Genomic DNA, 13717 nt, shown 5'->3' on the forward strand with positions numbered 1-13717 from the left:
AAAATATGCCGGCATACAAGAAATACAGGAATGTTAGCAAAACGCCATTCAAATGTAGTTACATCAATGGCTACGTTCTACAGCTAACTCATCCTGTCTGGACTTTCTTCAGAGACTTTAGGATACACACCAGTTGGTGAAGACCAGTTGATGCAACCCAGCCTTGGCTATTTGCTTCACATTGAACATTGAAGATTCATGTTTTCTGTACCTGCAGAGACAGCGCTATATAAAAAGGGAAGCAAGAGAAAGAGAAGTTGAATCCTACCCACCTCGACTCACCCAGGTAACATAAGCACTTTCCCCCTCCCCGCGCTTTGTTGTTCTTATCTTAGCCAGAGATGCGGACTGACTTGAGGCACACAGTGACTTGAGACTTGACTTGGACTTGAAGTTTGGGACTTGTGACCAATCTTTATTTTTCTGTATTTATTAAAGGTCTACCAATAATAATTTCAACTAATCAATGCTGATACTGTATGCTAATTGATTATTAATTAATACAATTAAGATTAGATAAAGGAGTGAGGATAATACAGTCAGGGTCCAGGGATGTATTACCGAATGGGCCAGGGTATTACCAAATGGGCCTACCAGGCCCGGGGCCCAAGAGCTCAGGGGGCCCATAACCCAAAGCCTCTTCACAGGGCCACCCCACTTGCCCAGGCCTGGGACGAACTGATCCCTTAGCCTACACCACTGACTACGTTTACATGCACACAATATTCCACTATTTATGAAAATGACAATATTCTGAATTTGATCAGGGTCATGTAAACAGCATATTCCAGTTGCATTTACCGAATTTGCCCTTTTTTTCCCCATTTTCCGATTAAGACATCTGGGTTATTCCAGTATTATTCAGGTTTTAGGAGGATTCTTTGATCATGTATACAGCGCAGGAATATGGATCTCAATCAGGGTTTTTATTGCAGTTTGCGATGCATGTTGCCTGTTTGTGGTCAACTGATGTGTGCTAGAAAGCGCTAGAAGAGGCGATATAGTCATTATAATCCGTCATCTCTGGCATGCGAAAAGAAAAGCCCACATTTCTGATCGGGAGGAGATGAGAAACATCGTTTGGTTGCCCATGGAAGTCCAAAGTGCTTGCGAGCCTGCGAGGTAAGAACGTAGGCTACTAGCTAGCCGCAAAACGCGACTATTTCACTCGAGTACCTCTCCCATCATAGTCGCGCTCGCCCGACCCCTTTATCGAGGGAAAGTTGCACATTTAGCGATCTACAAGCTTCAAACATGCACCAATCACTAATATAAACTACGCACCTTGTTGCCACGGATGTTGTCGAGCAGGCCGCGCTGAGGCCGCGCTTTGTTAACTCGTATTTTAAGAAAGTTTGGGTTATTTGTGTGTCCGGAAACATTATTTTCCCTTCTCCAACGACTCTTCTTCTTTTTTGCTGCTCACCGGTTCAACTGCTCAACTGCGCCACCGCATCATGGGGTATTACATGACAGAACGACACAGGGCAAACCCCATACTTGACACATGATGTAATACCCCATGATGCGGTGGCGCAGTTGAGCAGTTGAACCGGTGAGCAGCAAAAAAGAAGAAGAGTCGTTGGAGAAGGGAAAATAATGTTTCCGGACACACAAATAACCCAAACTTTCTTAAAATACGAGTTAACAAAGCGCGGCCTCAGCGCGGCCTGCTCGACAACATCCGTGGCAACAAGGTGCGTAGTTTATATTAGTGATTGGTGCATGTTTGAAGCTTGTAGATCGCTAAATGTGCAACTTTCCCTCGATAAAGGGGTCGGGCGAGCGCGACTATGATGGGAGAGGTACTCGAGTGAAATAGTCGCGTTTTGCGGCTAGCTACTAGCCTACTTTTTTATGAAAGACTTGGATGTGCAAATAATCGCAACGCCAAACTTTCCAGCAGCAAGCTCCTGAAATGGACCAAAGTGATCAACAGAAAAACTCTGCCTATCTGAATATGATTTGTTACCTTCTGGCAGATGTTACAGAGCTAGTCGATGCAAGAGTAATCGCTATAAGCTCTCCTTCCTCCCAACTTCTATAACAAACAACCAGCTCTACCTCACGGTTGTAGCATCCCAAAGGATGTTAGGAGGAGGTCCTCTACCTAAGGAGCTATTGTCACTCAAACTCTTGTAAGCTCTTCTATTTTATAATATTATTTTATAATTTTTAATGATTTTTACAATTTTATTATATTATTCATTAATATTCTACTTCTAAGAAGTACGTTTGTGGTTTTGTCTTTACTATTCTACGATTTTTATAAAAACGCTTCAAAAGGCATAAAAGTTATTCACGTTTGTGAAGAGTATCATGCTGAACCCAAATTCCCCGGGGATGTGTGGGGATGTTACAGTATTTAGGGCCCCAACCCTATATTTTTGACGCAATGTTTCACACGTTTATGGACAATTAGAGGGTTATTGTGCTTTTGGCTTTAATTGAGTGTGCCTGCACTGTAAATCCTGTGTTAGATACAGGTGAGTTTATTTCATGTTATTGTGCTGTTAGCTTTGAGTGTTCAGATGGCTGTGCTGTAAATCCTGTTGAGATGCAGGTGAATGTACGTCTTAGTTATTATTCTGGCCTTAATTGTGCATATGTGCGCTGTGAGGGGGGCCCTTTATGCATCCAGGCCCAGGGGCCCGTCATGTCATAATCCACCTATGTGCTAGTGCTTTGGATTCCTTAGTTTTAGCTATGCAGTGTTCTATGCAGAGCAGATGATAGAACGCTAATCTATGAGACTTGAAACTTGACTTGGACTTGTGACCAAAGACTTGAGACTTGTCTTGGACTATAGCTCAAAACACTTGAGACTTGACTTGGACTCTAGCTCAAAGACTTGAGACTTGACTTGGACTTGCAAAAAATGACGTGAGCATCTCACGATTTCAGACGGAAGCCTGTCACGAAAAAAAAAAAACACGATTTCAGACGGAAGCCCGTCTTTATTGTCACACGAACACTACAACACATGCATGCGGCTACAACACACACTCATGCTGACAGTGGCCGGTGAAATATGTCCTCTGCATTTGACCCATCCAGGCTTGTCCTTTCCTCCAGGGGGCAGGCCAGGACCAGTGGTCGCTTTTTCTTTCCAGCGCCCGGGGACCATCATTGGACCAACTTCAGATGTTGTCGTCACTGGTCAGATGACGATCTTCTGCATGTTTTTAGTGGGGGGTTATGTACGGAGGAACCCCCTGGGGGGTACGGGGAGAACATGCAAACTCCACAAAGAAAGGCCCTTTCGACGAGATAGCCCACCTGGGCAGTAGGCACTGAAGATATGGGGGGTCACAACTCCAGTTTAATGACAAAGATGTTTTCTCCACAGCGAGCACACACTCCAGTTTAATGACAAAGCTGTTTTCTCCACAGAGAGCACACACTCCAGTTTAATGACAAAGATGTTTTCTCCACAGCGAGCACACACTCCAGTTTAATGACAAAGATGTTTTCTCCACAGAGAGCACACACTCCAGTTTAATGACAAAGCTGTTTTCTCCACAGAGAGCACACACTCCAGTTTAATGACAAAGCTGTTTTCTCCACAGAGAGCACACACTCCAGTTTAATGACATGATGTTTTCTCCACAGAGAGCACACACTCCAGTTTAATGACAAAGCTGTTTTCTCCACAGAGAGCACACACTCCAGTTTAATGACAAAGATGTTTTCTCCACAGAGAGCACACACTCCAGTTTAAAGACAAAGCTGTTTTCTCCACATAGAGCACACACTCCAGTTTAATGACAAAGCTGTTTTCTCCACAGAGAGCACACACTCCAGTTTAAAGACAAAGCTGTTTTCTCCACATAGAGCACACACTCCAGTTTAATGACAAAGATGTTTTCTCCACAGAGAGCACACACTCCAGTTTAATGACAAAGCTGTTTTCTCCACAGAGAGCACACACTCCAGTTTGATGACAAAGCTGTTTTCTCCACAGAGAGCACACACTCCAGTTTAATGACAAAGATGTTTTCTCCACAGAGAGCACACACTCCAGTTTAATGACAAAGCTGTTTTCTCCACAGAGAGCACACACTCCAGTTTAAAGACAAAGCTGTTTTCTCCACATAGAGCACACACTCCAGTTTAATGACAAAGCTGTTTTCTCCACAGAGAGCACACACTCCAGTTTAAAGACAAAGCTGTTTTCTCCACATAGAGCACACACTCCAGTTTAATGACAAAGATGTTTTCTCCACAGAGAGCACACACTCCAGTTTAATGACAAAGCTGTTTTCTCCACAGAGAGCACACACTCCAGTTTAAAGACAAAGCTGTTTTCTCCACATAGAGCACACACTCCAGTTTAATGACAAAGCTGTTTTCTCCACAGAGAGCACACACTCCAGTTTAATGACAAAGATGTTTTCTCCACAGCGAGCACACACTCCAGTTTAATGACAAAGATGTTTTCTCCACAGCGAGCACACACTCCAGTTTAATGACAAAGCTGTTTTCTCCACAGAGAGCACACACTCCAGTTTAATGACAAAGATGTTTTCTCCACAGCGAGCACACACTCCAGTTTAAAGACAAAGCTGTTTTCTCCACAGAGAGCACACACTCCAGTTTGATGCCAAAGCTGTTTTCTCCACAGAGAGCACACACTCCAGTTTGATGACAAAGCTGTTTTCTCCATAGAGAGCACACACTCCAGTTTAATGACAAAGCTGTTTTCTCCACAGAGAGCACACACTCCAGTTTAATGACATGATGTTTTCTTTACAGAGAGCACACACTCCAGTTTAATGACAAATATGTTTTCTTTACAGAGAGCACACACTCCAGTTTAATGACAAAGATGTTTTCTCCACAGAGAGCACACACTCCAGTTTAATGACAAAGATGTTTTCTCCACAGAGAGCACACACTCCAGTTTAATGACAAAGATGTTTTCTCCACAGAGAGCACACACTCCAGTTTAAAGACAAAGCTGTTTTCTCCACAGAGAGCACACACTCCAGTTTAATGACAAAGATGTTTTCTCCACAGAGAGCACACACTCCAGTTTAATGACAAAGATGTTTTCTCCACAGAGAGCACAGCAGCGTCTGACTCTTGGCCATGAAGTGGATGTGCGTGGCTGTCGTCCTGCTGTGGACGAGCCCGGGACGATGCACGGTGACGGCAAACACTTCCAACCTAATTGAATACACAGCCGAGGGCTTCAGGGAGAAATGGAGTTCTGGGAAGGCGGTCTTTGTCTACTTTGGCCATCAAGGTAAGCTGCTCAGAGGGACATCACGTCTAGCAGTATATCATGAACTAGCTGCTCAGAGGGACATCACATCTAGCAGTATATCATGAACTAGCTGCTCAGAGGGACATCACGTCTAGCAGTATATAATGAACTAGCTGCTCAGAGGAACATGAAAAAGAGAAAAGCCAGCACTCCAAATGTCTTTTTTGTTGGTTTATTTCCTCATATACCTGGGCAGCAGCAACGAACGTTTCAGTCAAAGACCTTCCTCAACGCTGAGGAGTGCTGAGGAGTGCTGGCTTTTCTCTTTTTCATATCTCGTGCTTGCCCTGCACCCAGTGAGTTTTTAAATATTTTTGAGTGTGCTTGCAACCTGACTTTCTACTTTGCTCAGAGGAACATCACGTCTAGCAGTATATAATGAACTAGCTGCTCAGAGGAACATCACGTCTAGCAGTATATAATGAACTAGCTGCTCAGAGGAACATCACGTCTAGCAGTATATAATGAACTAGCTGCTCAGAGGAACATCACGTCTAGCAGTATATAATGAACTAGCTGCTCAGAGGGACATCACGTCTAGCAGTATATAATGAAGGCAGTTCTGCCAAACCTCTCGGGCTCATTCAGTCCCTTGTAATCAATTCCAAACTGCGGTTACGCTAGTAGTACATGCAAGTATAGTACATCCATACAATGAAACCGAAAAATACAACTTTATTTTACATGATTACGACATAAAATCTAAGCCCTATTCTTTACCCGCAGTCATTTATCTAAAAAAAATATTTACTTTGGAAAAACCACAAAGACAAGTAAAATAGCAAAAATTTCATAACATGATAAAAGCTGGAAAACAAGCATCAGATCGCGCAAAAATTGCAGTTTAGGAGTCCCGCAAAGACCGCACCCTCGCCACAGAAATTGCTTTCACACAGAGCCAAGCAGCACAGCCACATTCCCGTGCTGTGGTGTACTTTCAGGTGAAATCCCCCGCTCCCGGATTGAAAGGCGAGCGGAGGGATTTCCTGCTCCTCCTAGCCCAAATGAATATTTTCATAGGTTAGTGTAGCCTAGGCTACTGTATGATGAACGAATTCATTCAACAACAAGACTTCCCTCCTTCTCCTAGTCTGCTGAGCAGGGAGGATAGGTGCACTCGCATGGTGGGCGGGCAGATCGATATGGTGTCCTACTAAAATTGGAACGATACACGACCGCACGCCAGTCTTCTCTGTATCGTTCCAATTGAGTAGGCTATACTAAAATTTAGGGGTGGGGGAAAAAATCGATACACCACAGTATCGCGATATTTTGCCTGACGATATCGTATCGATATTTGGACGCCAAATATCGATATTGCAAAAAAAAAAAAAAAAAATTTTTTTTGCAGGCCATGCCAGGCCAGGCCACCGGGCTACTATAAACTTTAGTTCCAAGGCCAGCAGTAAACAAACGGTAGCATATTTTCATTTTGTTTTAACAGTAACAGTTTTGTCATAACAGTCATTTACAAATTCCCCAGTTACTGAATGGGCTGCACAAAATGTTTTGTGTAAGTGAAGTGAAGTTGCAAAAACTACATAAGTACAGTAGTCCACACACACATCCAGTTAAGGTGGACTGTAAGTAGACTGTAACAAACAGTTCAGTTTGTCAGGTGCATGCAACTATGACATGACTTTATGAAAGTTGTTGGTCTGTCTACTTGACAATGTTGCTGCAATAAAATGGTTGAAGTCAGATGTACCAGATGTAACCCTAACCCTGAAAAATTGTTCTTATATAAACCAGATGTTGACAAAGTTTTCCTTTGGGGACATCATTTGCAGTTGAAAAAGTAAGAAATCGCAATATATCGAAATATCGCAATATTCAATATATCGCAATACTATCGTATCGTGACTCAAGTATCGTTTCAGTATCGTATCGTGGGCATCTGGTGATTCCCACCCCTACTAAAATTGGAACGATACACGACCGCCCGCATATCAAACAGCTGCAGTCTGCATAACGTTCGTCGGGGGAATAGCATAGGCTATAAATGTACATGACTACTTAACGTTAGTAATTTTTGTAAGGGAATGCACAGAGCTGATTTCGAGAGGGAATATCCTCAGACCAACTCGCCACAGACAGCTATAGCCCTCTGAAGCTTATTATTATATCCGTTAATTTTACCTACTAATGTCAACATCGTTTGAGCATAAAGCCTAACCGCACGGAGCATTCCTCCTGGCGTCCCCAGTCATGATTGTATAGGCTACTTTTTTTACTTTCACTCGTGCACTTTCTTGATACATGAGGTGGTTTCCCCTGTAATTTTTTTATGAATGAGCTGACCATTCGCACCTTTTCCGGCTCGCTGCGACGACGCTTTCAAATGGAGGTGGGTTGCCAGGTAACCCGGCGCTGTTACTACCTACCGTCGCGGGACAAAAGGCGTAAAACAATTATCCACCAAAGCGCGTTCACGACTTTCACATCGGAGGCGCGAATCCTATTTTCCGTGCATTTTTCGGCTTTCAAGGCCGGTGTGAAAGAGCCTTGAGTGAGCAGTGATAACAGTATTTCTCTCTGCCCCCCCCCCCCCTCCTCCTCCTCCTCCAGTCTGAGTGAGCAGTGATAACAGTATTTCTCTCTGCCCCCCCCCCCCCTCCTCCTCCTCCAGTCTGAGTGAGCAGTGATAACAGTATTTCTCTCTGCCCCCCCCCCCTCCTCCTCCAGTCTGAGTGAGCAGTGATAACAGTATTTCTCTCTGCCCCCCCCCCCCCCGCCTCCTCCAGTCTGAGTGAGCAGTGATAACAGTATTTCTCTCTGCCCCCCCCCTCCTCCTCCAGTCTGAGTGAGCAGTGATAACAGTATTTCTCTCTGCCCCCCCCCCCGCCTCCTCCAGTCTGAGTGAGCAGTGATAACAGTATTTCTCTCTGCCCCCCCCCCCCCCGCCTCCTCCAGTCTGAGTGAGCAGTGATAACAGTATTTCTCTCTGCCCCCCCCCCCTCCTCCTCCAGTCTGAGTGAGCAGTGATAACAGTATTTCTCTCTGCCCCCCCCCCTCCTCCAGTCTGAGTGAGCAGTGATAACAGTATTTCTCTCTGCCCCCCCCCCCTCCTCCTCCTCCTCCAGTCTCTCCCACCATCTCTCTCTTCTTAGCCCAGCTGGAGAAGTCTGCCGAGGCTCTGCATGATTATGGGATATCTGTCGCCAAGGTAACTAAACTGTATGTTAGTGGATGGAGAGATGAATGGCTAGTTGAGGAAGATGAAAGAAAGCAGGATGCGCGTCCGGGTAGTGCAGCGGTCATTTCTCTGCCTACCAACATGAGGCTCGCAGGTTCGAGCCCCCGTGTTACCTCCGGCTTGGTCAGGCATCCATACAGGCACAATTTGCCGTGTCTGCAAGTGGTAAGCCGATTAAGGGTATGAGTCCTGCTCACTGCACTAGTGCCTCCTCTGGTCGGTCGAGGTGCCTGTTAGGGGGGCGGGCGGGGGGACTTGGGGGAATAGCGTGATCCTCCCATGCGCATGCGCTACGTCCTGCCGGTGAATCTCCTCGCTGTCAGGTGAAAAGAAGCGGCTGGCGACTACACATGTATCAGAGGAAGCATGTGCTAGTCTACAACTCTTCCCAGAACGGCAGAGGGGGTGGAGCAATGACGGAATTGGCCAAGTACAATTGAGGAGAAAAATCTAAAAGAAAAGAAAAGTGATCAAAAAAGACAGAAAAAGGAGGGTATAAAGGAGGGTAAGAATACAGGAATAGGTGAATTGTCTGTGATCAATGGATGGATGAATACATGAGTGGATAATAACTGATAAATGAGTGAATGAATAGATGAATGAGTGAGGTGACAGTCAGTGACACTCATTATCTGTTGATTCGTCTCGGCAGGTGAATTGCAGTAGAGAGCTGGTGGCCAAGTTCTGCACAGGAGAGAAGTTAATGAAGAAAGCCTATCTATTCAGGTACATTGACTAGACATACTATAGAGCAGTGGTTCTCAAATGGGGGTCCGCGGACCCCCAGGGGTCCGTGGCACTTTGCCAGGGGGTCCGCGAAAAGTTTGCAAGTAAAAAAAAATTAATTAATTAATTAATTAAAAAATAAAATGCTACATGTGACTTATTCCTTCTCAAACTACTTCCTACATGGTGCTAGTCTATCAAAATATCTTGGCTGTCATTGATTGTGTTGCATAGTGGTTTTCTGTACTGTTGACAAATTGTGATATTGTAAGTCGCTTTGGACAAAACAAAAGTGTCTGCTAAATGACGTAATGTAAATGTAATGTAATAAAAAAAAATATATATATATTTTTTTGCAAAATCTTCATAGTTCAACGAAAATAGTTTATGCTTTACATCTAAAATGGTTCATGGATTACATTCTAATAACAAACCTATCAAATTAAAAGTCAAGCACGTTACCGTGGAAACAATTAAGCTTAGCCCAAAATCACAAATCAGAATGAGGGGGTCCCCGGTATATTTTCTATCTTGTAAGGGGTCCTTGGCTGAAAAACATTTGAGAACCTCTGCTATAGAGTACTCAATACTGGGTAGTCAAGTAGAAATACCCCAACAGCCTGAGAGAATATTACTCTGGTGTCTGGTATAAGCTATAAAGGGACTTTCATATACCGCTCCTTCCCCTTCATTGCACCCAGTGGTTGTCTCATTAATTTAACAGCCTGAGGAGAGTGCCATGTTGAGGCTTTAAGTGGCAACTGAGGAACTAAATGAAACTAGAGTTATTATGGATTGTGTTGGTACCAAATAATGCAGGTTAACTGGAACGTGGGGTAAAAAATAGTAAAGGCTGCTGTTTGTTTTATGTAGAATTCCTGTAGCTTTTAAAATGTTATCTTTGTTGGTGGTTGATAAGAGGGTCAACCATTGTGGCTTTTCAAAGTTAACTTGAATTTTCAAACCAAATCATTTGATGAACTTAAGTGATCTGGAAGGCCTTGGCAGGGCTTTCTCTGATATTCTTTCAGCCTCGTGTTTGAACATTCTTGTCGTTTTGAATGGTCAACATTGACCAGAGCTCTGTTGTACCGATCCAAAACATGACGCAAACAATACACATTTGGGCCACATGATGCTTCACATGAGTCGCTGACATGATCTAAATAGATGAGATCCATTCGAGTATTGGACAAAGATGATTCCAGACTCTTACATGAATCTTCAGAACTAAGAGAAAGCTATTCATGCCTTTATTGGATCCTGTAATGACTTACGACTGTCATGCAGTCAGATCTTCTCATATGCTACGCTGTGTATTTATTCTGTTGAGCAAATGTTTGGACAGAGCCAATGACTTATGAGGCTGACTTAGCGGCCGTGCACACTGGACTTGTGTATTTCACATAAGAACGCTTTGGAAATCATGTCGAGAGCGCTTCAGATGTGCACAAAAGACAGCGCACGGAGCGTTGTTTTGTTTTGTTTTGAGTTCAGGACGCACACAGACAGACGGTAGCCAGCTAGTTTTGTCTGTTTGATGTTGTTGATTGTTCGCACTGTAAACATGAAAGCCAGATTATTGGCAATTCTGGCAGCAGCAGAGGTTGAAGATCCCCCTGGCAGGAGAAGAGGTAGGAGGAGTGACTGACGAGCAGCGCGCTTTTCCTCCAAATGTTCAACTGTTTTCAGCTTGAGACGCCCAGAGCGCTCCACCCAATAACACAAGCCGCCAAGAGCGCTTGAAAGAGGAGCGCGCCTAGCACGGCCTTACCATAGAATGAATTGCAGAAAGGCACTGGCTTCTCAAATACATACGTCCTGTCTGCACGGCACCTTACACTGGGTTCACTTCAGACACACTGAAGTGTCTGAAGCCTGAAGGGGGCGCTGTGGCCCCTGCTGTGCCCACTGTCACAGCCTAAACGCTCTACCCCCATTAACAATGAATGGGGGCCGACAGAGTGTCTGAAACCAGCCTCAGGCCAATCGTTTAATACATCATTCATTATTATAGCAACCAGTGTTCATTATCATGGCAACACAGAATCCATTGCAGCATCCACATCTTTTTCCATCATTTTAAATTTCAGAGTTGTTCAGTCTCACTTCTGTCAAATGGGAAGGGAAATCTTTCCAGAAGTCGGTCATAGATAGATAGATAGATAGATTTATTTAATTTAGTTATTATTATTATTATTATTATTATTATTATTATTATTATTATTATTATTATTATATAGTAATTTAGTTAAAGCAGTAAATAGCATTCCCTTAGCCTACATTACTTAGCTTTTAACTTGCCACGTACAGAACATAGTCTTATATCTACAGGTAAAGCTCAATTGACTGATCCAAAGCCTTGATTGTGTATATCTTGTCCAGTGGAAACTATTGAGCTGAGATTTACAGTGTTGTTGTCCATGCATAGATCAAACAACTTACTTATCTCAGAACGATGCCACCAGCAAGTTCCTTTCAGGATCTCTGAACCATAGAAATCTTGTGAGATCTGCTGTGAAGAATGGCAGCTGCTGATTTTTGGACAATGAATTTAACAGATTTGGATTTTGGCATACATCCAAATGGGAAATGTAATAATCAGATACTTGATTTAGACTCTGTCTCTCTGTCTGTCTGTCTGTCTGTCTGTCTGTCTGTATGTCTGTCTGTCTGTCTCTCTCTCTCTCTCTCTCTCTCTCTCTCTTTCTCTATCTCTCTCACCCCCTCACTCTCCCTTCCTTCTTGTCTCAGGAGTGGTGAGGTTTTGAAGAGTTTTGATGTGGACACCGTGTTTGATGTCAACGCCATAGTCTCCCATGTCCTGTTGTAAGTAAACACTCCCAAGTTAAGTTCCTAACCCAAATTTTTGTCAGTCTTAAAAAACTACCGGCTTGTAGGCTACTAATAAATAAGCAAATACTAAACATGTTATCCCCCAACCAGTGATGTAATTCCACCCTTGGGTCACTCAGTGATTCCTGCTTTACCACTGAGTCTCTATTCATTGTCAAAAATAGTTGCAAGAAGTCAATATTACAGTGTGACTCAGTCACGAACGAACGGACAATCGCCGTTATATTTTAGGAAGCATCATTCAGTTTGTTGTGGTTCCTTCACCTGCCTCTTTCCCTCTCGGTCTCTCTCTCTCCAACAGAGTGATGCAATGAATAGCTATGAAAACATATTTGTGGAATAAATATTAATGTAGTGTAGTTCACTTTTCACTGCACAGCAGTTGAAAAGTGGCATTGGGAACCTCCCAGAAACATCATGTAATGATGCATGATGTATAAGTCTCCTTTATGGTTGTATTACTTGGTGCATCAGAATATCAGCAAGTGAATTTATTTGTTTTCATCTTAGGAAGCATGAAATATGACCAACTGAAAGCTATAAAACTCTCTTTCAGTGCCATCCTGTTCGATGAGGTGAGGTACGTCCAGTCGGACGTGGACCTCCAGGCCTTGGAGAGGACAGCCAGGGGGAAGACGGACATGGTGCTGGGATACGTCCAGATGCTGGGGACACAAGGTACGGAGGGCTGAGGAGAGCAGAGAACACTAACACTATTTGCATAGGGGCAAGTCAAAAATGTACTTCAGGCAAGTCGATTTCTAACCCACTTGCTTAATGTTGAGCCCGGTTGTTTCTTTCTTTCTTTCTTTCTTTCTTTCTTTGTAATTCACTGATTGACAGATTATTTTGATCATTCGACAGAGTAGACTGTCTGATGTATTAACTGACTCATTGAAGTCACTGTCTGGAGCATTGGCTACTGATACCGTTTGTCAGATGGGTCACTCAGTTGATTAATTCATTGTATGTCTGCACTGATTGCATGGCTTAGAGCACAGGTCGCTGATGGAGACAGTGTTTGTGTATGGAGCCAAGTACCAGTTCATCCTCACAACTGGAGGGCCCATTCTGGAACACTTAGGGTAGGTTTGGTTCTATTCTATTCTATTCTATTCCACTTTTCTTTGTATTGTGGTTAGTATTGTTGCTTTTGTCGTTCCTCTAACACTGTTAAACCATTCTCTGGTTTGTTAGCTTTGTGGTTGCAGGCTCACAGAGTTCATGACCTTAATAAACCCCATCTCTCTCTCTCAGTGTGAGTCCGTCCTCTCGCTCGCCCGGCGTGTGGTTCCTCCACTGCAGGGTCCAGCTGCGGTGGTCTGACCGCTGCCCTCTCAGCCCCATGAGGAAGCCCCTGTCCACCCTCGGCCTCTACTCCTTCCTGCAGCTCATGGAGGCTCCGCTCGTGGTAAACAGACCGAGGGCAGATGCCTAAATAGACAGATTAACTGACTGATTAACCCCTCCAGTATCTTTGGCACTGTTCCATTTCTTAATCTCTCACACACTCAGCAATAGTCGAAGCACTGCTCGTTCAGTTCCCTGCATCAGCAGTTTGTCATACTGAAGTGGAGTCACAAGCCAGTCACAAGCCTCTTACCCTGTGTGTGTGTGTGTGTGTGTGTGTGTGTGTGTGTGTGTGTGTGTGTGTGTGTGTGTGTGTGTGT

The 13717-nt window shown here is 44.0% G+C and overlaps 1 protein-coding gene across 3 annotated transcripts in view; it reads left to right on the forward strand.

The window, feature by feature from the left end:
- The window catches only part of txndc16 (thioredoxin domain containing 16), a 46384-nt gene that overhangs the window by 1319 nt on the left and 31348 nt on the right, over positions 1-13717 (forward strand). For 2 of the 3 annotated variants that reach the window (XM_083633605.1, XM_083633607.1), the window contains exons 1-8: positions 16-286; positions 5064-5248; positions 8353-8435; positions 9118-9191; positions 11946-12020; positions 12604-12725; positions 13042-13132; positions 13305-13458. In XM_083633605.1, the coding sequence (XP_083489731.1) occupies positions 5092-5248; positions 8353-8435; positions 9118-9191; positions 11946-12020; positions 12604-12725; positions 13042-13132; positions 13305-13458 (756 nt within the window). In that variant the 5' untranslated portion in view covers positions 16-286; positions 5064-5091. Of the gene's footprint in view, positions 1-15; positions 287-5063; positions 5249-8352; positions 8436-9117; positions 9192-11945; positions 12021-12603; positions 12726-13041; positions 13133-13304; positions 13459-13717 lie in introns of those variants that run through there. The other variant, XM_083633606.1, reaches the window with a different exon arrangement.

This window comes from Poromitra crassiceps (assembly GCF_964638095.1).
Source record: "Poromitra crassiceps genome assembly, chromosome: 3".
In the NCBI taxonomy this organism is placed as follows: domain Eukaryota; kingdom Metazoa; phylum Chordata; class Actinopteri; order Beryciformes; family Melamphaidae; genus Poromitra; species Poromitra crassiceps.